This window comes from Mustela putorius, unplaced genomic scaffold, assembly GCF_011764305.1.
Source record: "Mustela putorius furo isolate JIRA1106 unplaced genomic scaffold, ASM1176430v1.1 tig00000487_pilon_pilon_pilon, whole genome shotgun sequence".
NCBI classification, from domain to species: Eukaryota; Metazoa; Chordata; class Mammalia; order Carnivora; family Mustelidae; genus Mustela; species Mustela putorius.
The window spans coordinates 9,551,611-9,576,521 of NW_025421399.1; the positions used below are offsets into that span (position 1 = coordinate 9,551,611).

The 24,911-nt window shown below is 49.4% G+C and overlaps 2 protein-coding genes across 11 annotated transcripts in view; one reads left to right on the forward strand and one right to left on the reverse strand.

The window, feature by feature from the left end:
* ARSG (arylsulfatase G) overlaps positions 1-24,911 on the forward strand; it is a 103,453-nt gene that overhangs the window by 7,674 nt on the left and 70,868 nt on the right. Inside the window, exon 1 of one of the 9 annotated variants that reach the window (XM_004749099.3) lies at positions 19,592-19,610. The exons of the other annotated variants lie outside the window; for them this stretch is intronic. The gene's annotated coding sequence lies outside the window, so the exon portion shown is untranslated. Of the gene's footprint in view, positions 1-19,591; positions 19,611-24,911 lie in introns of those variants that run through there. 9 annotated transcript variants of the gene reach the window in all.
* On the reverse strand, positions 35-16,637 carry SLC16A6 (solute carrier family 16 member 6). 2 transcript variants are annotated; one of them, XM_045080942.1, is made up of 6 exons: positions 16,549-16,637; positions 9,302-9,540; positions 6,765-6,908; positions 5,229-5,357; positions 2,019-2,834; positions 35-922 (listed from the first exon to the last, which is right to left on the reverse strand). In XM_045080942.1, the coding sequence occupies exons 1-6, from the start codon at positions 16,596-16,598 to the stop codon at positions 672-674; spliced, it is 1,629 nt and encodes a 542-aa protein (XP_044936877.1). In that variant the 5' UTR covers positions 16,599-16,637; the 3' UTR covers positions 35-671. The 2 variants fall into 2 exon arrangements, with proteins under 2 accessions (XP_044936877.1, XP_004749150.1); XM_004749093.3 differs by lacking the exon at positions 16,549-16,637 and adding an exon at positions 16,223-16,447.

A 24,911-nucleotide genomic window follows, 5' to 3' on the forward strand; every position in this document is an offset into this window, starting at 1 on the left:
TTCACATTGATGAAGTAAGTTCAAGTTATGGATCTTTTTTTTTTTTTAAATTTCTGTTTATTCACCACATGTTTGGTCTTAAACTATACTTCATTCCCATGGAATATTTGAAAAACGGAGAGGCCACAGTTGGCGAACGGAGACCTCAGTGTTTTCCAAGGGGGTGTTAAAGTAATTTGCTCATATTTCCAAAAATGAGAAAAATTTTTAAATGATTTAAGTTTTGTTTGTTTGTCTGTTTTGAGTGGCCAATTTCATCTCAGTGATCTGGGCTAATTGTCCTTTTGTAAGCGAGCTGTGTATCACACTCAAGAGCTCTTAAAACCACTTTACCATTTCGTGTCACTATTTTAAAACCAGAATGTGAGCCATAGGGTCCTTCTTTGTATCTCTCGGCTGCTCCTGCATACAACCAGACATATGTACAGAAGAGTGCTCGGTGGTTTTTGTTTTGGCTTAAGAAACAATCGAACGGGAAAACTTAAAAGCGAAAAAAAAAAAAAAAAGGATGTTGGTGGTATTCTCGTGTACGTTCCCTTTAAAATGTAGCTTTAAAAGTGGGGAGAGCCGATAGCCCCTGTACCTCCCTGTGCCCCCCCCCCCCCCCCCCCCCGCCACCCCGTCCACCTGCCTCCGGGCCAGCGGGGTGGCGGCCCTGCCCGGGGAGCCTGTCACACTGGCTCCGTTTTCACGTGACCTTTATGCTCATTTTTCCCAAGGTCCATTTCCAGAAAGTCTTCAGGTATGTCTTGTAAAGCTTTCCCACGAGGACTCTCTGCCTGTCCTTCACCCGCAGGGTGACCCTGGCACAGTCCCGTTTTACACGGTCTCACGAGCGCGAGGCACACGGCAGCCACGGCCATGCCGGCGGCGCACGAGTAGAAGGCGCGGCTGTAGATCTTGCTCTGGTCCACCAGCAGCCCTGAGGGGGAACAGTCACAGCTGTTAGCAACGCGGGCACAGTCCCTCGCTCACCCAGGCTCCCCTCAAGTGCAGAAGCTTCTCCGTGCCTTTGCCTCCCTCTGTTTTATCTGGGTTTCCGAAAGAAACAGGAGCGGTGATGGTGGGCAGCTTTTCTGGCCTGGGGAGAAGAATCAGTCGGGACCAATAGAGCGGAGGCCACGGGGTTGCTAGCCTGTTCCTCACGGGCTAATCTGTCCTCGTACAGAACAAAACTTGGGACAGTTAGATGCCTTTTTTTTTTTTTTTAAGATTTTATTTATTTATTTGTGAGACAGTAAGCATGAGTGGTGGGGAGGGGCGTGGGGGGCTGGGGAGAGAGAGAGAGAAGCAGATTCCTCCTCGCCAACCAGGGAACCCGACACGGGGCTCGATCCCAGGACCCAGAGATTGTGACCTGAGCCGCAGGCAGACGCCTCGCCGACGAAGCCACCCAGCGGCCCCTGCATGCTTCTTTGAAAAGGAAATATTTCAAAGAGAAGAAAGAGCCTTATTATTTTCCCTTGGGTTCACTTCAGGGATCTTTTAAAAGGTGGGAAGATTTCTCCTGTAACAACATTTGAGGACCTATGTCAGGGCTAAGGTATGAAGCACACTCAAGTCCTTCCTACAAGAAATATTGTGTAGAAATGAATTAAGGATCTGCAGAATACGTTCTGTGCCCACTGGCCTCACACCCTTCCTTAGAAGGGCAGATGACTTACTGAAGCCCCTCGGTGCTGCTGTTCCAAAGTCAGGGGCGGTGGGGGATACGCGGACGGGTGACCTCTGGCACAGCTAAGGCAAGACGGTAGCAAAAAAACAACCCGGGGCAGCCTGGACTGCAGATGTGGGTTCTAATCCCGACCTTGTCACTCATTTACCATATAACTCTTGGCTGACACGCTGTGACCTTCCATTTCCTCATCTATAACTCTAATCCCTCCAGCTCTAAAATTCGATGGGACTATAAAAAGCAGCCTTTTCTTTTTTTCTTTTTTTAAGACTGTAACAAGAAGCAAGCACAATTCATAAGGCAAGAGTAGCCAAGGGTTATGTCTTTTACGTATTTAAATTACCTGCAAGGGGTGGTCCGGCCAGGCCTGCTATGCTCTGAATGAAGACATACACTCCAGCAGCAGAAGACATCCTCTCGATTCCCACGACGTCGTCTTCGGCGAGCAGTGGAATGTGGGTTCCCCCAACTGTTCCAACCATGAACCCAAAAAAGATGCTACATGACATGAGACCCCAGAACTCGGCGGCGAAAGTGAAGGCAAACAGAGACACCATCAGCAAGACGACGCAGATGAGCTCGATGTAGATCTTGCGGATGGGCTCCCGGCTGAGCACACAGCCGGCTCCGATCCTTCCGAAAACTTCGGCGATGGCCATCGTGGATAACAGAAAAGCAGCCCGCTCCTGCTCAATGCCCAGGCTGATGCCCAAGGGGATGATGTACAGGGAAGGCGCGAAGAACCCCAGCGTGGCAAACAGACCGAACAACGCGTAACAGATAAAACTTCTGTCTTTCAAGATTGAGAAGTCTAACAAAGGGGCTGTCTGGTGGCTTGGCTTGGAGCCCGTCCCCACGAGGACCTGCTGTGTGTCGCCCTTCGGTCCCAGTTCTGTGTTGGCGTCACTAGGCACATTTTTCGGTGAGGTAGTTAGTTCTACTCCTGAGTCAATGGAGTCTATTGAGGTGCGTGTTTTCTCATTCTCGAGCATATACTGCACTTCTTTCCGACCCTCGTGGGCGGCTGCTTTCGGGGACCCGGGTCCTCGTATGACAATTGGTCTCAGCAGCGCCCCGCAGACGACGATGTTGAGCTGCAGCAGGCCCACGAAGAGGAGGCTGTACCTCCAGCCGATACTGTCCTTCAGCGCCGTGATCGCTTGGGTGAGGGGGGCGGAGAGGAAGCAGAACTGAAGGTCAGAACCCGACTCAAGGCCCCGGGAGAAAACAGTGAGCCGGCATGGGGATTCAGACTTAGGACCGCCGTAGGAATGTACTGGGCCGTGCGAACGCAGCCCACCTGCCCTGTACGCTTTATCCTCACAGCCGATGCTCTCAGGAATGAGGGAAGGAGAAAACAGGCGCAGGGATGGTCAACTATAGAGCAATGCTCAGAGGCCGAGGCCCCCAGGAGAGCTTTGGAGGGTGCGTTTTGCCGGTGGCAGCGGAAGATGTGAAATCAGTTGGTGACCTACTTGCAGGTTGGGTGAGCAGCAGCCCGCAGGCCCAACCCGGGCCGCTGCCCGTCTCTGATCATAAAGCCACCCCCGGGTGCAGCCATGCTCCTTGGGCTGATGCACCGAGTAGCAGCTTCTGAGCTGGGACCACAAATCAGGGCTTCTGACAGCTCCTCATGGTCCCGCGAAAGCCCACAGTATTTGCTGTCTAGCCTTTTAAAAATAGAATTTCCCACCTCTGAGCTTGATCACTGTCCCTGCACTCCTGCGATCCTTGGTCGTGTCGGGTTAAGTAAAAGGATAAACGCACACTCCCAAGAGCTCCTGGTTATCCCAGAATTTAACGATGCCAGGGTTCTAGGGTTTCTGCTTACAGACTGTCCCTTATACCTGAGTCCCGCTCCTTCCTACCAGGAAGCTGGGTCCTCGGCTGCTGGACACGGTTGGCGGGGGGGTGGGGGGTGGTAGGGGCGATGGCCACAGGAAGCCTAGAGCCCCACAGTGATAATCAAACAACACAGGCCTCACAAGACCCTGAAAATATCTCATAATCAACCCTGAAAGGTTAAAAGATATTCAGTAGAATTTTATTATAGTCTAATTCTTTGAGAGCATGTCTACGAAGATATACTAAGCTGGTTATCCAGGAGATAGGCTTAGCAAGGCGGCCCCACATTCCTTGTGGGGGAGCATTTATTTTATAGCATGTTTTTATACCTCCCACTCCTCCCTCATGTGGGAAACTTCCAATTGCAAAATACTTTAGGCTTGGGTATTGTTATTATTATTATTATTTCGTATTTATTTATTTACTTATTTTAAGTAGGCTCCATGCCCAACGTGGGGCTTGAACTCACAACCCAGAGATCAAGAGTCCCAGGCTGTACCCACTGAGCCAGCCAGGTGCCCCTAGGCTTGGGGGTGTGGAGAAGCTGTATGCTCATCTGGCAAAAATTGGGTGTAATTTTCCTTTCTCTATTTCGCATGTCTTGAGGGCCTACCGGGACCCAGGGAGATGGCCCGTGCTAAGGAACAAAGGCGACCAAGAGACAAGATACGGTTTCTACCCTCAGAGGGCATTCACGAGCACTGATGCTCCCCTTGACGTGTTATTGTGAAAAATTTTATGTGGACAGTAAAGTGGAGAGTGCCTGCCTGCCCTTCGCCTGAGTTCGATAATTAACATGTCCTCTCTCTCTGCCCGTCTTCCGATACATTTATATGCATACACACATTCAGTTTTCTGAACTACGTGAAAAGCTTCAGACATTAGGACTTGTCACCCCTAAATACTTCAACATTATCTCCTTTGAACAAAACATCTGTTTACTGACACATTCTGAAGAAATGGCAGAGTGAGAAATGAATCTGGGTCTCCAAGGTTAACTGTCTACTACTCTTTAGAGAGTAATTCACCTCCTGATGTGTTGAAGTAGCAAAAAAAAAAAAAAAAGAAAAAGAAAAACTAGTGATAAAAATTTTGCTGGGAAGGTGCCTGGGTGGCTCAGTCAGTTAAGCGTCCGACTTTTGATTTTGGCCCCCATCATGAGCTCAGGGTCGTGAGATCGAGCCCCGTGTCTGGCTGGCCCTGGATCCTGCTCGAAATTCTCCCTCTCCCTCTGCCCCTTCCTCCTCATGCGCGGGCATGCCTGCGTGTGCTGTCTCTCTCTCTCTCAAAAATAAATGAATAAATTTTTCTTTTTTTTGCTGTGAGATTACCCACTCACAGATAACAAAACTATTAGCATATATTAAATCCACGCTGAATGTGGTTCTTTAAAGGAAGGAGAGAAATCACAGTATGAATGACCTCAGATCCTCACAGCATTTATTTTGCAACGGAGGTTTCAAACCTTCCCACTGAGTATGTGTCTTGCGTCTTCCTATTTATGTCAACTCGGATTAGTATTAATGGCGTCTGAAATCCTAAAACGGGATTAGGGAGGACAGATCCTATAAACGCGCTGGAGGACAGAAGGCAAATAACCTCTCCCTGTGCACAGAGTTCAAGTCCCCCCTCCGCCGCCCGTTGGCGGGAGCTCCCCAGCGGCTGCCCCCAGCCCAGAGGCCCCCATGGACGACTGCGGTCCACCTACCTGGGGCGAAAGCAAACATCGCGAAGCATTCTCCCGTGGAAGCAACTGCAGTGACCATGGAGCGCTTCTTGTCAAAGTACTGAGATAAGATGGTGACAGTTGGTAGGAAGCTAAAGCAGTATCCCAAACCTGGAAGAAAGCCAGGGGGAGCAGTCAGAGCCCCGCACCGACTGATCCCAGAAGGATGCATTCCAAGAGTCGGGATTTTTGGGTTTCTTTTTGTTTTAATATTTAATTCAACGTACGCATGTATGTATGCACTTTAGGGATCTCTTCGTTTTATTTATTTATTTTTTAAATATTCTGTGCCATGTCAAAAAGACATTTTTGGTTTCCCAAAAGATTATGTGCCAACAAGGACTTTGGTCACAATGCATGACGATTTGACAATGATACCAAAGAAGTTAACAACCAGGCAATCTAATCTCTTGGCAATCCAAACAGTCCATTTCTGAAATAATTCCTGGGCAAAAGGGGAAATAGAAGCTGCCATTATAAGCTATTTGGTGGGGCAGGAGGCATTTATTCTTTTAAATCCTAAGTTCTGGGAGCCAAGAATTTCATTCTGGAAAAAGGTGCTGTAGCAAAAAATTAAGCAAAATAAAATAGGTTTCATTAGAGGTCTAGAGAAGCGATAACCATTGTTTGGGGATGCTAGGAGAATAAACTGTTTTCTGTCCCCCCCCCCCCATTTTTTGGCATTAAAACAATTTCTGTAATTCATAACGGACAGACTGTTATCGAATACAATTTTAAAAGAAGACTCATATTTGGAAATAAATGAGGTTTGTTAAGTGCAGAAATATAGGAAAAGTGAAAATCTTCACAATATACGTATATCATCATAAGTAACACGCGGACTCCTTTCAAAGGGAAAAAAAGGTTTCTTGCTGCGCTCTCCGCTATGCCCCAGAAGCCTCGCATGCCCATTGTGGAAATACCCGATAAAGAAATTCACATTTTTCTTTGTGGAAATGATGCCTTTTGGCTGCAAACTCATGCAAGAGAGAAGTTCTCTTTCTCATGGGTAAATTTTTTTTAAAGATTATATTTACTTATTTGACACAGAGAGAGATCACAAGTAGGCAGAGAGGCAAAGAGAGAGGGGAAATCAGGCTCCCCGCTGAGCAGAGAGCCCGATGTGGGGCTCGATCCCAGGACCCTGAGATCATGACCTGAGCCGAAGGCAGAGGCTTAACCCACTGAGCCACCCAGGCACCCCTCAGGGGTAAATTTTACACGAGGCTTATAATTCCTCAATTGGACAGTTGACCCAAAAATTCTTTGGGTTTCTTAAAGTTTTTTAAATTTTTAAAAAACCCTTCAAAAACTCCGCGGCACTAAGAGGAGTTTCCCGTATCCCCTGGAGTCCATCCATCTTGGTTCAGAACCACTGATCGGGGACACTATTAACTTCGAAGAAAAAAAAAAGAGAGAAAGGGAGACAGAAGGACTCTTGGGGCTGGACCCCCTCCTCCCCCTTCCTTGTTCTTCTGATTGGGTATTTGAACTTGCGAGCCCAGGAGCAGCCCTTACCGGAGACGACGCCGATCGAGATATACATGTGGTAGAGCTCCCGGGAGAAGGAGGCCGTCACCATTCCTGTGCTGACAAGCAGGCCCCCGGCCACCACCACCAGACGGTGTCCGAAACGGGTGCTCAGGACAGCAGAGAGGGGAGCTGCAGATAAGGACCATAATGTGATATTTTATTTTATTTTATTAGAAAGAGAGCGAGCGAGAGAACAGGGGGAGGGACGGAGGGAGGAGAGCGAATTCTCAAGCAGATGCTGCCCTGAGTACGGAGCAGACCTGGGGCTCGATCCCACCACCCCGAGATCAGGACCTGAGCTGAAAGCAAGAATCAAACCTCAACCGACGGAGCCACCCAGAGGCCTCCGTAATGTGACACTTTAACTCCAAAGGCAGAAGCATTAGCTTTCTTAACATTCCTTTGCTTAGGGCAAAGGAGCCTGGTGGCTCCATCGGTTGTGTGTCTGCCTTCAGCTCAGGTCATGATCCCAGGGTCCTGGGATGGAGCCCCCTGTGGGGCTCCCTACTCAGCGGGGAGTCTGCTTCTCCCTCTCTCTGCCTCCCTCTGCCCCCCCCCCCGCCCCATGCGCTCCTGTGTGTGTTCTCTCTCTCTCTCTCAAATAAATTAAAAAAAAAAAAAAAAAAAAGATTCTTTCTCTTAAGTCTTGAACATGGAGAGATGATGTGTTGTCAATATATAATGCATTTTACACAATGCTTATAATTGCTCAATTGGACAGTTGACCCCAAAATTCTTTGGGTTTCTTAAAGGGAAAGCCAGACTAACAGTACAAAACTTATAGCGATATTTTTTGATAAAAGTGACATGAACTCCCCATGAGCACCTATAAAGTTAGATATGCATTTAATGTCTGTTATTCTGCCATAAACATGGGCTTTCCCTTGATGGCTTGAATTGTTTCCTTTTGCTGTAGTCACTGCTTTGGATTCCTTTTGAAAAAAGCTCCAATTGGGGTCAGTTTCTAGCTCAGTTTCATCGGACTTTTCTGAAAATGGTATGAAAGTCCCTGAATTCTCCGTTGAACACCCCAAAAGGAGGACAGCCGTGGGATAAATAATTCAGAGTGGCCGATCAATTGTCATTCATTGAGCTTCTCTGATCCCTGCAGAACATCTAAGTCTGACAAATCGTTTCCCAGTGATACGTTACTCGGGCTGACCCTGATGCTGACTGGAATATGCAGAGATGAGGGAACCCTTGAGAATTGGGTAAAAGAGCAACACGGCACATGCCGGATAGAGGAGGGAAAAAAAGGACTGAATCTTGTTGGGGTTGGTGCATGTAAATCTCATGTTAGTAGAATATAAACCGATATTGAACACAGCTCATAATGAAACCACTCTTGTCAGTTTTAGGTGGCTTGTTGGCTCAAAGCATAAACTACTATAATTATAGCATTTAGGAGATCTATTTTCTGGGATAATAGTATTAACTGGAAATTTCTTGTTGACCGTATTGTTGTTTTTGGTTATAAAAGAGCTCAAAGCAAAGCTTTGGACATTTTCTTTTTATATGGATGACCAAAGGTAAAATTTTAAATTCTAATTCACTTATCACTCCAAGAAAGTCAACTTTCTGCAACTAAAACATTAAGTATCTTAATACTCAGTGAAACCAGAACGAGGAACCCTTCTGTAAAGCTTGCAAGACAGAATATTAGGTGTTGTAAGATAAGTTTGTTACTCGGTAGGGAAGGACAGGGGAGCCGCCTCTTTAAGACATTGTATGGCTGAAAATTAATTAGAATTAAAGAAAGAAAACTTAAGAGGTAAGAGCTCCATTGGCAGGATATTAAAGTCAAGGAAGTATAAGGTCAGCCCCACTGGCTATCCGAGGGGAGTCCAGTGGCCGTGTTTTCTTGGAAGCCCTCAGTGTGGCCCCTGGCAGACGGAGGGACCATCATGAGAATCAGGCCTGTAGGGGACTCAGGGAGAAGGAGCGTGTTACAAGTTCTCAAACCCCATTTTCTCCAGTGCTGTTGGACGTGGGAGTCCTGAATGGTGGCTAGCCAGTGTTAGGGAAGCAAGTGTCTGGAATTCATCCCTCTGGATGAGGTTTGTCACTTTACATCAGACGCTCTTTCATACCCCTCGTTCTTCCTCACGTACCCACATTTCACGTGCCTAGCCTGTTTGCCAGACATGTTTTTACGAGACCAGGGCCTAGGACACCACGTACTTTTGCTGTTGCTTCTTTGGAAAATGACTCTACAGGATAGGGGTTTACTGCTGGCCTCAAAGTCATCTACCGTGTCCTAAGAGTGTGCATACAGCAGGTGTTTAATGTATGCGTGTATACACTGAAGGTCATCAGGGTGGCAAATCAGGCCCTTTCTTTCGGCATCTCTTGTTTCTCGCCATCCCCAAGCTCCTGAAAACCTTATGACTTATTTGAGGCTAGAAAGGGCCCGCAGGTCATCGAAGGAAATGCTTCAGAAACAGGATGGGTACCATTACGTAGTTAAGCCAATGAAAACCGACGCATGGTTACATGTTGCTTAAACAGGAAGAGGTACTAACCTGTAAATGTTAAGACAAATACACATATTGATATGACCCAGGAGATCCTGCTGTTAGATTCATCAAAACTGTCCATTAAGTCATTGAAGAAGACGCCAAATGACTTGACGATGCCGTACGTAAAGACTTCAACGAAGAAAAAAGACACAGCTACCACCCAGCCCCATCCTCCATCAGGCACTTGAGTATAAACATTGGCTGTGGAACAAAGCTGTGATGTCTTTTGGGTCATTCTTAATCTGAAATAAAAAAAATAAAAAAAAAAAAAAAGCAGAAACTCAGACCAGCAATAGCATGAGGGTCACTCTGCTAACCCTTTAGCCAACATTAATAGACAAGAACTACTTACCACATTTCTTAGGGTGGTGAATATTTAAAAAACATGCAGTTACTATAAAGTCTTTGGGTAACAATAACATATTTATTTTACGGTCACAGCTGGGAAGTGTTACTTCCAAATTATTTTATATTAGTATTATCTGTGGAAGATAAGAATCTGGAAGCAAGACTTTCCAGCTGTGACAATAAATGGGAAAAACAAGCAAAAGGAATCAGAACAGCATAGGTAGAGGAAGCCCAAAGAACACAGAATGGCCACCAGACCCAAGCACTGATGCTGACCGTGAACTTGAAGACAAGTTAGGAAAAGGAAGCTTGAACTGATCATAAGGCATGTCGATCAGAACTGAAGCCTGGAAACTAGGAGGTTAGTCACTACTGACATTCCGTCTAGCACCTTCTATGGGCAAGTGTTTGGGACATCCTATAGATACCCTACGCGTCTCTGCTTGATGCTACTGGCCATTCAGAGCGTTGATCCCACTTCCCGCTCAGTCAGCAACATTCTGATTATCATCTGGGGTCCCCTGGGGATGTAACTACACCTGAGAACTCTGTCTTCTGGGAGTTTGTTGAGCATGAGGAAGTTCCTCAGAGTTGATCACCATTTGATGTATCAGCAATTGACAAATACCCTAGGATACAGTGGCCAAAGAAAGCACTATAGATTCGTAGGGCCTGGACAGCCAGTTAACCTTGCCAAGTTCCCTCTGACCTCAATACGCTTTTCTGCAACAAACAGGAGAGCCAACAGACCTATGCTCCTAACCCACTAGTAAGGGGAAAGAAACACCGTATTTAACCCTGGAGGGAGGATGGGTGAACTTGACTCTTCCCCCCTGGGTTCTAGCACACCTTTGCAGAGCCCCCTGCAGCGACATGCACTTTGAAACAGTGATATGATATGTTGGCTAATTCAACATAATGAAAAAGTAATTTTTTAAAAGTAAAAGAAAAAAACAAAACAGTGATGGGTTTTTAGCCCAACCCCAAATTAGTATCTTTAATAATACGTGAGTCCCTGGTCTTAGAACACTTATTTAAGACTTCTCTACGATCACACAGTTGTATATAGGTGAGTTTTTCTGGATGCGTGGGTGGCCTTTTCCTGGCTGTAACTTGCCACGTGCGAGTACTAAGGCAGGTTTTACTGATAATGCAGAGGGTGACTGAGAAAATAAGAGGGTACACCCTCCTCTCTCCAGTCGACCTGCCCAGTTCTGGGATTAGGATCTAATATTTAAGAGTTTACTCTGTCCATCTTAAAAAGCAGCAAACCTGACCTAACTTAGTAGCGCTCATCCTCTCGAGGGCGCCATTCCCACCGTAGCCCGGGTCTCTAAAAGGACAGTATATTCACTTTCTGTCCTTTACTGTTAAATATTTGATAGAATGAAATAGGGCATAAGATGCTTAAAAAAAGCTTGTGCTCTCTGCGGCAGACCTCTGCGTTTTGATGTGCGTCAGTGTGTCCTTCCTGAGAGCACTTGCAAAGCGGGGGAAGCCAGTTAAATGTCTCAGGGTGTAGGCTGAGCACTGACAGAACAGTTTTGCCACTGGTCTTCCCCAGCATGGAAAGCAGCTGATTTAAGGTGGAAGCGGGGCTGGGGGGAGCTCCCCAACAGGAGGTTTTCACAACGCCCCTCCAGCATCAGACTTCCAAAACTCCCTCCCAAGAGGAGGGCAGCTGCGGCACAGGAGTGAGATAGGGCTGGGCTTGAGATCTAGAAGGCCAAAAATAAAATAAGAAGTACTTTCCAGCAATATGGTCTATCTAGTATTGAGTGTTTATCCTTAGGGAGGGGGGAGGGGGGAGGTATTGCGAGCCCACAGTTTAGCTCCTTCTAATCTGTGCCCCCTACCAGGCCATTCATTTGGGTTTTTCCTCTGCAGAGCCCCAGACTCCTTTACCAGCCTAACTGGCTGGCCCCTTGTGTCCCAGTACGATTAATCTCTTTGAAATGCGGCACTGTTAGGACATTTTTCTGCTCCGTCTTTTTCAGTGGTGTTCCTCTTTCTGAAGGACAAATAAAACCCACGGATGAGCCTGGCTTCCAATGCCTTCGTCGCTGGACCCCACCCTCTTTGTAGCCTTCTCACTTCCACTTCTAAGACTTGACTCCGGCCCTGGTCCAGATGGATTCCTCCTTGCCCTGCGGTCCCTAACCATCTAGTGGTTAACCACCAAACCCTCCCCCACCCCCCCGGGGGGGCTGGGTACCTCCTTTACACCTGCCAGGCCCTCCTCCAATCTTGCTTCTAACACGATGCCTCCTCTGACCCACTTCACGCAGGGGCTTCTCTTCCGGAGATCGGTATCCCTTAGTAACGGGATACTGTTTACTCGCATGTTTATCTTATTTGCTCAATTAAATGATAAGCTCAAGGAAAACAAATCCTGGGGCCTTCATCTCTTTGTACCTTCTTCTCCCTCCCCACCTCTAGCCCCTGCACACAGCCAGTATTTAGGTTTTCAGCGAAGTGCCTAGGAGGGGGCCAGGCCCCGTGCTGGGCACCGGGGAGACCCCAGTGAAAGACAGAGGGATGGTCTCTGTCTCTATGGACTTCAGTCTCTGCGGATGGTAAGGACAGGAATCCTAAACCTGAAATGTATAGTAAAACCATCTGCTGTGTCCTTCCAGAGCTCAGCGTGTGTCTAAAAAGCAGTTAGAAGCGGTAACCAAGTCCAAGGGCCTATTAGCACAGTTGTTCTAACCCGGAAGGGTGTCAGACGACCTTGGGGCTCAGGACCAACCTGAATAAAAACGTTAGGATGAAACTGATCCAGGCCCCCAAGAGACAGACTGAAATTTCTCTGTAGCCTAAAACCACTATGGGATCAAGAGACCAGAATCTTTTCATTGGGACTGCATGTAGGACAAGACAGCAGGTCTTGTAATGAGGGGGTTCCTACCCGTCGTCAGAAGGTTCTGGTGATGATGGGTGCCTACCTCACGCCCTCTTTGCCCTTTATGATTTGCGGTTTGGATGTGCAATATCGGAGGGGACCCCAACCACAGGGAGCCCAGTGGGGTTACAATGATGGAATGTTAATGTGGAAAGGGGATTGGGAACTCATTTGTTCATCTCATTGTAAAGTCTTACTCGTTTTGCAAAGGGGGGGAACTAACCCCATGGGAAGGCGCCTGACCTAAACAGTCCAGAATCAGATCCGTCCCCCAGCTGTCTAAGGAACAGCACTTAAAAGACCTAGAAGGGGGTATCTTAGGTAGGGATTGTGAGGAATGCCTCTCAGAGACAAAAATATCCTTGACCTCCATTAGTACACAGAGGTTGGCCGGGAGGCTCTTGAAGGTTCATACTCTCATATTCAGCACGGAGTTCTGGGAATCTCCTGATTCCTCAGGCCAAACCTGGTGGCCCAGGGAACCTGGGAGTGAGCAGTTAAGTGCAAATTCTAGATGGTTCTTGTGAATGTAGATGAAGAGTAGTTGGACCTTGCTTAGACCTGATCTGTGGTCACTGGGTGGCAGACCTGACTGCTATCACCTGTGGACCTTCTGAACCCCCTCTCGGTGTTTGATTCCTTTGTTTCTGGAAACGTTGCTTTACATCCCTGCTACTCCCCCTGAAGCAAGGTCCCAACAGAACTTTCACTTGCATTGTTAGGTTTCTGGGCAACAGGAGCTTTCTTATTAGCATTACTGGGAACACCATAAAGGGAAGAGGGCACCCCCAAACCCACTCTTCCTCCAAACACTACGCCTCTATCATGCTAAAGTGTCGCATCTCCTGTTATATTTAGCTTTGAAGATAAGACCACAGTCTAGAATCATCCTAGAGTAACCTGGTTTCTGAATGGGATGGGTTTCTGGATGGGAAGCTCTGTGTTTTGCATGTCCCGAGCACCTAGAAGGGTGGTCAGCAGCTCTTTCCAGACCCACGGCCTGGCAGCGCATTCGGACATAGTATGTGCTCAATAAAATTTCGCTCGACAAAGCAGGAGTCTGGGCTTGTCGCTGAAGCAGGGCCTTGCTCTAGCCTTATAAAACCAAGTGGGGAAGTCCCTGCTTGCAGACTACATCCTTCCCTGGACTCCTCTCCTTTTTTGTACATTTATTCATTCAGGAGGCCAACTGGCTGAAAGTGTCCAGCTCCTCAAAGCTAGAAACAAAGGCTTGGATTTTGAACTCAGTTACTTAGGACCCTCTGTGAGTTCCAGAATACGAAACACTGTCTGGTTCGGGTTTTTGGTGATGCGAACTCAGCTTACGGAAAGGGGAATTGGCTTACTATGGGGGAGGGGTCCTAACTGGTGAGGCATGGGGAGGGGCAGAATCCCTTTGCTCCTTGATTTTCTGCCTTCAGGGGATATTTGCTCTTCGTCTCTGATCTTGCCCTGGCCCGAGAATCTACCATTCCAACACAGCTTTTGAGCCCGACTTGTTCTGAGTTGCACTTCCATTCTTTTTAACTCTTGAGCCCTTTGTGACAAAGCCCATGGGTTTGTCTTGAAGCTCTTGGGCATTATTTGCTGAATATCTGTTTACCATTAACAGGCTGCACAATCTTGGGGAAATCACTTAATCCCTAAATTTCAACATCTGTAAAGGAGGGATTAGACACAGCAGTCTTGAGGGGCTCTCCCAACTGTAAAATTCTACAGCAGGGCTTCCTGGCAGCCAACCTGCCTGGACTCTCCTGTTCCCCCAAAGGACATCCAACGACCAAATACACTGGGCAGTTTGGAGGATTCCCGGGAGTTTTGGTTGTCTTAACTTTAAATCAGTGAGGCTTCCACCAAGGCGTGGAAATCTGCTCTACCTGGGGACTTCACCATGAGTCCGTTTGTTGAGTAAAGATTTGATCTGGGGGCATCTAGAATGCAAAATATCGGATTATTACAGACCGTTGGAGCGTCACTCCAGGGTCAGTTCAGAGCAAAGTTCAAAATGCAGCCTTCGGATTGAACCGTCTGGGATAAGCCAAGGCTCTCCGCAAACGCCCTGCCAATCTCTGTTCTTCTGGAAAGGCGTAGCCTGGAGACAGCAGCTTTGGATAAGTTGTTTTCAGCCCCAGTTGTCAAAACCAGTCTGCATTTAGGTGAAGTTCATCGGAATTCTCTATTTAAAAAGTCCCCAGCCTAACCTGGAGATCTGCCTCAGCAGCTCTGAATCATCGGCTACCCCCGCTACCCCCATTTTACAAGATCATGATGCTGAAACCTGAACCCCTAGTTTAAGTGTCCTCCTCAGGAGTTCCACTGAGGAGGGTCCATTTTTGGAAACCACAGAAGGAAAATTCACAGTTAGTGGTACTCATTAAGACAGAAGGAGCTTTTCCACTTGGCTGCATTGTTTATTCACGAACTGGAACTCTCTATCTTGGCCACCCTTCCCTTAATTATGAGAAGAGGTATTTCTTTATCCCTGGGGCAGGATGTATTGTTGACCCCAAAAATGCCGCGTAATGGTGCTTGGGACATGGAAGGATGCATTGCTTAGAAATTTCAGCCTAAGCACGTGGTAGTTTTTTGCAGACAAGACACTCATTAGGATTTACAAAACAGTAAGATTGCTGAGAAATCTCATTTCCAGTGTAGAAACCCTCTCCTGCAAGAAGGAGCTGGCGCAGAGCGTCTAACAGCACAAGCAAAACCAGCTTCCAGGTTGTCAAGTTGTAATGCTCTTCCCCAGTTGGCTTCGGGGAGCTTTTTTTCTAAGACTTACGCCCCCCGCGTTTGGTGACATTTCTTGTGCCATCTAACAAACTTCTGTCACCTGTCTGCCGGGGGGGACAGTGGGGAGGGGGGCGGGTTTCATTTCCAAAAGAAGAGGAAAAAAGAGAAGAAAAGGAAAAAAACCCTGAAGTTAACAACCCATTTCCTCTGCAAAATCACTCTCCGCCACTACGGAACCGCTCAGCCACCCGGGCGCTTCCCTGCGGTGGAAGCCCCAACCGGGAACCTTGGAAGTTGAGCGGGACCAGCCATCACGCGCTGACAGCTCGGACCGTCAAGGTGTGGGGACCCGCGGTCTGCAGGGCAATCCCTGCCTTCCTGCGGGGTCACGTTGGCTGCCCCGGGTGTGTGTGCCAGCTGGGGGCGGAAAGGGGGGCACAGGGATTCCCACTTGCCCTCGCGCTGCCTCAGTGGCCCGCCTGCGCGCGCGCGCGCGGGAGCCTGGGGAAGGTACCTCTGACATTTCGCTCTTATGACGCGCAGGCAACTTCATGCGGAAAATCCACGCAGGGGTGAGCCGGACCTCCCCACTCACCCGATGGCCTGAAGCCCCTAGCCCGGGGCTTGGGGGGTTGGCACTCCAAACCAAGCCTGCCTCTAGCTATTTTCCGGACCCCAACTGCCAGGGCCACGGGCATTCAGTCTCAGCTGCCCACACTGGCTAGAGCGCGTCATCCCGGTGGCCCCGGGCATTCCCAACTGTCAATATTTTTCAGAATAACCTCTCCAAAATGTTAAGATGTGAAGTGGTCTCCTCCCGCCTCCCCCACCAAAATAATTAATCAATCAATCAATTAAGGCTCCCAACACAGATTTAAAAAAAACAACCCCACACCCCACAATCAAACTTTTAAACATGTAAAATAATAAAACCAACTCACCAAGTTAGAAGGGAAGAGAATAAACCCCAAAAGGCTCCCAATAAGGCGGAGGCTTGGCCTCCCCCTCCTTATAAGCCGCTCGGTAACATGAGAAAGGTTTAACCCCTTAAGGCGTGGGCCCGAGCCTACCGCAAATTGGCTCCGGCGGGTGAGCACCGGGCGCCCGGCCCGCAGCGCCCCGGCCCCGGCCCCCCACCCACGGCCGCGCCTTGGGCACCCCGGCCACACCCTCCCCCCCGCCCCCCACCCCGGCCGCCTGCGCCCGGGCCCTGCGTGCTGCTGCCCGCGCCCCGGCCCCGCGTCGCTGCCTATCCCTTATCCTATACCGGCTGCAGCCGGTCTCCGCCGGCCTCGGGGGCGCGCCGCCGCCGACCATGTGCTGCGAGCGCCGAGCGCCGCCAAGGAGGGGGCCGGCCTGGCGCGCGCGCGCCGGCCCACGTGGACCGGGGCCGCGCCGGGCGCGCGCCCGCCCGGGGCCCGGGCTGGGGGTCACGGAAGGTAACGGCGTCGCGGTCTGAAGCCAACCGCAGGGTCCCGCGGGGCCACCCCCGCCCCTGCCGCGGGGGTCCCTGGCCCGCCGCCCCGCTCCCCCAACCCGAGCGCGGCCTTGCGCGCCGGCCCGACCGGACCCGGGCGTTTTGCTGCACCAACCGCGGGGAGCGCGGGCGTGCTCGGGGCGCCTGCACCCTCTCCGCTAGCACCCCTGGCCGGGCGCGCGCGGGGCCCCGGGGCCGCTTCTTTTCCCGCAGCGCCCGGGCGCTCCCACCGCCCAGTCCCCCCCGCGCCTGGAGGATCTGGGGATTGGCTGGGGGCGGGCGGGGAGAGGGGCGCCGCGGCTAAACCCGCGCGGTGCTCGCGGCTGCGGCGGCTCCGCGTCCGCCCCGGGCGGAACAGGTTCCTTCCAGTTTGGGTGTGAGCTGCGCGCGCGGCGCCGCGAACCCGGAGTTCCTCCTCCAGCGCCCACTTCCCCCATTTCGTCAACTCGCGCCTGGTTCCCCTTGTGGGGCCGCGGGGGAGGGAGTGCCGCAGTGAGCCCCAGTCAGCTAGTGGCCCGGCTGCTACGCGTCCCTTGCTTTCCCCCGGGTGCAGCAGCAGCAACAGCAGCATCCGCGTTGCGCGAAAGGGATGTGAGCAGCCGGGCTGAGTCAGCATCCCTGCTCGGGGCGCGCGCGCATCCTCCCTTGCTGGCGTTTGGCGACGTGCACACAGGTGCATGGCTGCCTAATCCGCGGAGAGCCCCCAGGAGGGGAGGCGCCCGGACGTTTAGGGAGTACGTGCCCCTCATCTCGAAGTCCCCGACCCCAAGGTCACCGTGAACTCAGCGGATGAAGCCCAGGAAACCAGTTTATGAGCTTGTCATTGGGGACAAAGCAGTGTGTCCTATCCCCGGCATTTCGGAGCCCGCGGGGGTGCAGACTTGGCTTCCTGGTCTCCACCTCACCTACCCAGGGCCAGTTTGAGACCTGCTCGGAAGCCAAGACCTTATTCTCTGCATTTCCCCGTCGACTTGGATACGGATTGCTCCCTCCACGGGGGGGTTCGAGGAAGTGGTTCTGATGTCAGAAACTCATGAGAGCCTACTTTGGGAGCGCGCGCACGCGGCGGCGCCGCGGGGAGGAGTTGGCAGTTTTGAGTTTTAATAAAAATCCCTTTGCAATCGCCGCCTGCTTTCTCTCACGACTTGGCGATAGGGTCTACTGCGTTAAGTGCCATTGTGTGCTGTTGAAAGCTCTGGCGTGAGTCGGGCGGGGAGCACGTGTGTTCGTGTCAGGTGCTCTGTTACGGGCCAGCTTTGCAACCTTGTGGAAGTAACGTAACTTTTTGGAGGGTCGATTTCCACATCCGTAAAATGGGGTCAGTATCCGTAAAATGGGGTCAGAATTAATTTAGGATGCCTGTAAAGTGTGGATCAAAGTGACTGCCTGTGATGAACCCGTGGTGCCCATTAGCTCTTATTGTTATTTATGGCTTACCATACCGATTACTGACTCCAAGCACCGCCCCCCCCCACACCCTTCCAGGGATCCTTTTTTTGGGTTGTTCTTCCAAGAATCCACACGTGATGATTAAAAAAAAAGAAGAAGAAGAAGAAGAAAAGATTTGAATCCCTGAGATGAAAACAGTGCTAAAACAGGACTGACTATAAGTGTAATCTTTGAGATTTAGGATCTCACAGTGCATTTAGGACCTGCCACTGTGCTCACTATGGAATCGTGGTAGTATCTACTGTTTTGGGTCTTGGGAACCTATGGGTGTAGCCCAGTATTTATAACTGAGTGATTCTGATCAAGTCCTGGAAGTTCCTGGTGCTTGGGCTTCTTGATTTAAAACATTAGGCAAATTATGCCAAAAGTTCTAGGTATGAATGAATGATTGAGAAAGTCTCATCTGAGTATCTGACCAGAGTGAAAAGCACTGGCTGTTGAGGAGGCATAACTGTAATGATGCTAGTCATACTAAGTTGCTATTATTTTATTAATATTATTAGGCCTATTAATTTTTTGCATGTTTGCTTTGTTCCCAATACTATTAAATGCCATACATGTGAGCTAACATTCACCCCATCAGTAACATTCTGCAGTCAGCACTCTCCTCATTGTACAGATGAGAAAAGTCGAGGCTCAGAGCACTGCAGGGCTTCACCCAAGGCTTCAGAACATTTATAGACACACCCTGGCCCTTTCTGTAGCTAAAGCTCATCCAGAGATGACATTTGCCACCTGCTTTTGGGGAAGGGGGGTGGGGTTGGAAACCCAGTCTCGGCCTAGTCTTGCAAGCCACAAGCCAGTGACTTTTGCTTGCCCTGGTTAGAGGCTGGCTTCACCTTGGTCCCTTTCCTAGTGAGACCAAGCGTGAAAACCCCTGCTTTTTTTTTCACTCCTCCCGGGAAAGCAAAGAGAGGGAAAGCACTGCATTACCATGCTAATCAAAACCCCCCCAAACAAAACTAACTCTGTTTAGTTCTAAATACGAACAAAAGAACCCTTGGAGTCTGGAGTACAGAACCAGAAAAATCAGGATATTAAGTTCAGGGTTCAGCTCCCCGTTTAGCCTCTTCTGTTGTGTCTGCCGTAACCCCAGTGGCAGCAGAACCCCTGGGGTCTTTCATCTACAGTGGGCAAGGCTGTGATGGTGCCCTTAAAAAGTCCGTCAACATCTTCTGGGGAAATAAATTGGCTCCTGAGGCTCTCCCCTCTGCTTGCTCTCTCCAGCCATCTTGCTTTGGGTCATTTGCATGAGAACAGATTCCTTTGTGCAAAGTTGGCCAGCCTGTTCTCTGTCTACGTTTATAGCCCTTCTAGCCTTCATGTTGGGTTGCTAGGCAGATATGACCCTGGCTTGCAAATAAGCTCACTGCATTTACCAGCCCGTGAGAACTTAAACTTGGGTAAGTAGATTGAAAGGAATCTTGTCTGGAGCTCGGGGTGGGTCTTCAGAGCAGCCATGAAGAGGAGGAGCACTGGAGGGGACTCCTTTGGGAGGTGTTGCTCTCCCACTCACTCATTTACTCTTCCTCCTCCTGATTCCGCACCACCACCCACCATCTCACCTGAGGGCCTGTGCCAGGAGATGAGTGTGTTGCGGGGGCTGGGGGGGGGGGGTTGGAAACGGGACCCTTGTGTATTTGAGCAAAGCGAATTCTTGCTTTAAAACTTGATATCTGCGTCTCCCGACAGCAGAGAAGCCCACAGGCATTCTCGTAAGAATTCCGGGTAGATCCATGGGGTTTATCTTGTGGGTGGTGGAGTGTCCCCCAGACCCCACATTTAACAGTTTGAAGGAAGACAGGACCCTTCAGATGGGCACATGTGCTCCTGGGGAGATTTGCAGATTTGCCAAGGGGCCTGAGACACAGATCATTTTAGGGCAATTGTTTTCTGGAACATGAGCTCTGTCCTAAAGCTGATTTGTCCAAGGACCCACTGTGGGGCAGGCCTGGTGCTGGGTTAGTCTCGCACGCGTGGCTTCTCCCTCATAACCAGAGCCAGGATCTCACTAGGGGGCTCTGTTCCAGCTGAAACTGTCTCTGGGGCTAATACCCAAATACGGTGCCAGGGAAGCCTCTTTCTTCAAGTCAATATGTCCCATCCCCCACTCATCTTGTAAAGTTGCTTCTGCAGTAGTAAGAGCTTGTCCAAATATACCATATATGTTGTTCGTTGACAAATGATCCCTTATAGTACTAATTGCGATAATAATTCAACTGGGGAGGGATTTTCTTTAACCTTGAAGTGTAAGTAACAATTTCCATTTACACACAAAGGCGTAAATTTCAATTTGTATACAAAATCTGTGCTCACAGAAATAGGGTCATTAAGTACTTTTGAATAAATAAGCACATTGTATTGAGACAGAATGGAAATACCGTTTTGAAAAAGAGAGAAAAGAAATGATAGACAATTCCGAACCTAAAGAATGATGTTCCCATGTAATTTTTAAATGAATGATGATGGTTTTTATATGACTCTGATGTTTATATATTTTTTTAAATGATTTTATTTATTTATTTATTTGAGAGAGAGAGAATGAGAGAGTATGAGATGTGGAGAGGGTCAGAGGGAGAAGCAGACTCTGCAGAGCAGGGAGCCCGATGCGAGTCCAGGATCATGACCTGAGCTGAAGGCAGTCGCTTAACTGATTGAGCCACCCAGGCACACAACTCTGATGTTTATCTTACACTGCATACGTTTGAAAGATTGGTGTAAAATCATTTTACTGTAAAGATCATTTATGGATACAATTGAAACAATATCTTTTGAAGCTGTGATAAAGCATTGAACATACTTTAAAACTGTTTAAAACTGCATGTTTGCATTTTTGCTGAATGTTTGCCCCCCCCCCAACCATTCATATGTTGAAGCCCTGACCTCCAGTGTGATAGGATTTGGAGATCGGCCTTTGGCAGGTGATTAGGTTAGATGAGGTCCATGAAGTGGGGCCCCCATGATGGGATGAGTGCCCTTTAAAGAAGAGGAAGAGAGCCTTGGGGGACACAATCAGAAGGCAGCTATCTGCAAGCCAGGGACAGAGCCCTCACCCAGACTGTGCTGGGCTCTGCATCCCAGACTTCCAGCCACCAGACTGTGAAAAAATGAATTTCTGTTGTTTAAGTCACCCAGTCTAAGGTGTTTTGTTATGGCGGCCTATGCTGACTGACATGGGGAGGGTTTATTGTTTTTCCACATTCTTTTAGAGGATACCCCAGCACAAACATGTGCAGGCCACTGGGGATGGTCTATATTAAAAGGAGGACGAGAAGGCGGTGGTCCCTACCCTCTTGGATCCCCGGGGTGAGAAAACAAACCTGGAGTCACCACCATGGGCCATGTGAGGGAAGGTAGGGTCTGTGTAATTGAGAGCTACAGTGTAAGAGGCACGTGGGTGTGGACCCTGGAGCCTGAGCGTGAATCCCAGCCCTGCTCTCACCTAACCGTGTCACTTAGCTGGGCGAATCGCTGAACTTCTGTCTACCTCTGTCTGCTCATCCCTGAAAGGAGGATAATAATGCTGCACAGGGTTGTCCTGGTTGGGGGGGGGGGTGCTTAGTTCTGTCTTGCTAGGTTAACTGGGTTAAAGTGTGTAAGGGGCTTAGCAGCTTAGTGATGTGCGTTTCTCTAATTCTTGGCTGGGGGGTTGAGGATGGAGACTAGAGAGGCCTAGAACCAGGAAAAACCTTACAAGGACTGGCAAGGGGGAGGGAGAGGGGTGAACAGCGGATGGTGCTGGGTTTGCAGACAGGAAGGTCACCTCCCCACCCATGGCCTCTGATGATCTGACCTCTATCATGCCTGATGTCACTGGGTACGTCTCATTCACTCTGCAGTAAGTTTTACTTGATGTTAACACTGATATTTGTTCTTAGACATATTAGTCTTTTTTGTTTTTAAGGATTTTATTTATTTGAGAGGGAGAGAGAAAGAGAGCAAGAACAGGGGGAGGGAGAAGCAGACTCCCCACTGAGCAGGTCCCTGGGATCACAACCTGAGTCAAAGGCAGCCCCTTAACCGACTGAGCCACCCAGGTGTCCCCACACGTCTAGAGTTTTGTGATCCTCTTTCTACTTAAAGGGAGAAGAAAAAGAGAGAATGCTGCCTCGAGAAAGTCTCTAAAAAACGATCTCGAGCCTATTGTGAACGTACTAACAGCAACACAAGAATCAGGATTGTCGGAACAAAGTGATTTTCATCACATTGCTTTTAGGAATAAAGAACATGCCGTGTTACAAGTTTAAGCCACAGTGGCAGTCACGAAATCTAATTGGCCAGGATGGCAAGCGTGTGGGACCACTGGGTTTGCCCCGATTATATCAGGCTTGCTTCGGAGAACTGTTGCCCCACCCATCATGTTGCTCAAGGCCAAGGAATAAAAACCTGCTTTCCTGCTATGTTTCTTGCCTAAAGGGAGATGCTGGCTCTCCCCCCTTCTTGTCTAAACACGCACAGCCTGTCCTGCTGCTCCTTGGAACAATACACAGTGTTAAGCTTCCATTTTAACCCTTTAGGAGCCATGTATCCGCTCATTTCCGTATGGCTAAGGGGATGGTTTGAGGAAGCTAGGTGGCTGCTCCAGGCTGCTCCATGATGGGAGGCCTGGAGGGCCTCTGTCCTGTCATGGTCATGGTTGATGGAGGGCTCTGGCCTCCTTAGGGGAGCCCAGATGCTTGGTAGGGGTCCACGGTAGGACTGGGGACACAGAGTATCCGTCCTGCCCTCCCACAGCCATCACTCTGCCATCTGGGCGGCCTCTGCTCATCGCTGCCCTGATGAGTGCGGTTGTTTCCCGGACCACAAAACCACACCCCAGAGAACGGGGTCCCTCATCTCCAAGTGTTGACTGTCTGGTTCAGAAGACAGGACACTCGTGTGATTATTACCTAAAGCAGCATTTCCCCAAGTGCACTTCTACGAGGGAGGACCTCAGAGGAAGGGGAACTCACAAAGCCCATCCGAGGTTAGGGAAGCAATGAGACAGAGCTGAGCTTTCTCTGGGGCGGGACGGAGCAGGCTTGGCCCTAGTTGTTCGAGTTAGATGCCTTCATTCAGCAAATATTGATTGGACTCCCTCTGGGCTAGGTACCAGGATTATGCAGTGCATAAAACACACAGACATTCTTATCCTGATGCACCTTACAGCCGAGATTTGTGACCTTTCCGGCTGGAGCACTTAGCCCAGGGTCACCAGCAAATCATTTTTCGGATGTTTCTGATATTAACATGTAATTCCCACTTTCAATGGCATCCAAGGGGAGATTTCCTTCACACCTTCTCTGCATCTCCACTTAACCTCATACTGTTAAAACTGTCTAAAACCAGATTTGCTGGTAGGCCGTGTACTCCAGAAACCGTGTCAGCTCTCACCAACGTCTGTCCAGGCACAGGGACCTAGTCAGATTTAGCCGGAATGGCACAGACCACCATGGCACCGTGTGACAAGGAACTGTAGTTGGGAGCTCTGAAAACACAAACCAGGAGGACTCTTCACTTTCCCTTTTGCTGGTTTGTGACCATGGCGTTTGTGGCTCCGGAACTGACCAGCAGAGCACGCTGGCAAACGGGTATGACCAAGACAGCCAGGAGCTACACGGAGCCCGGATCTCACCATCGACACTCAGAATAGTTGTGCTTCATATTAATTTTAGGAAGCCTCTGGGCCTGTATCGTACTTTTTTTCAAAGCGTTCTCGTTCTCGTATTTGCTCTCTCTTGATCCTCAACACCACAGGGGCATGAAATACAATGTTTCTGAGCACTTACTGACAGCGGATACTCAAGCTCCAGTATTTCACGCACACATTGTGTTTGGTGGCGGGGGAGGAAGTTTACCATGGCTCTGTTTTTCAGGTAAATGGGTAAACTGAGGCACAGGGATTTTTTTTTTTTTTAATTTTATTTTTCTATTTTTGGTGCTTATCCAAGATCACATAGCTAGGAAACAACGGTGTCAAATCCTGGGCACACATTCTTCTGGAAACAGGTCACCACACTCCCCCAAATCAATTTCCCAAAAGGCACATATGCCAAGTACCTCATTGCACTGAACATGAGGCACCCCCACCCCGCCCCGCCCTCCACCAGGTTTTGGTCTTTCCCCCTACTTCCTATGCCTTGACCTCAGCCTCGGAGGTGCTGGGTTAGGCCCAGCTAGAATCTGTGTTAGTGGGCTTGGGCTGCCATCACAAAACACCACAGACCGGGGGGCTCACGCAACAGAACGGTATTTGTCACAGTTCCGGAGGCTGGGAAGTTTTAGAGCAAGGTGCCGGCTGAGTAGGTGCCTGGCGGGGGCTCTCTTCTAACTTGATGAAGGTCACCTTCTTGATGTGTCTTCACCTGCTAGAGAGAAAGACCCAGCTCTCTGGTCTCTCCTTTTTTTAAAGATTTTATTTATTTATTCAACAGAGAGAGAGAGAGAGAGCGCAGGGGCATGGGAGCAGCAGAGGGAGAGGGAGAAGCCAGCTCCCCACTGAGCAGGGAGCCCAAAACGGGGCTCAATCCCAGGACCCTGGGATCATGACCTGAGCCAAAGGCATCTGATGCTTAATGACTGAGCCCCCCAGGTACCCCTCTCCGGTCTCTTCTTAAAAGGGAACCAGTCCCATCACAAGGGTCCTACCCTCATGACCTCATCCAACCCCAATTCCCTCCCAAAGGCCCCAGCTCAATACCATCACACAGGGAAAGAGGGCTTCA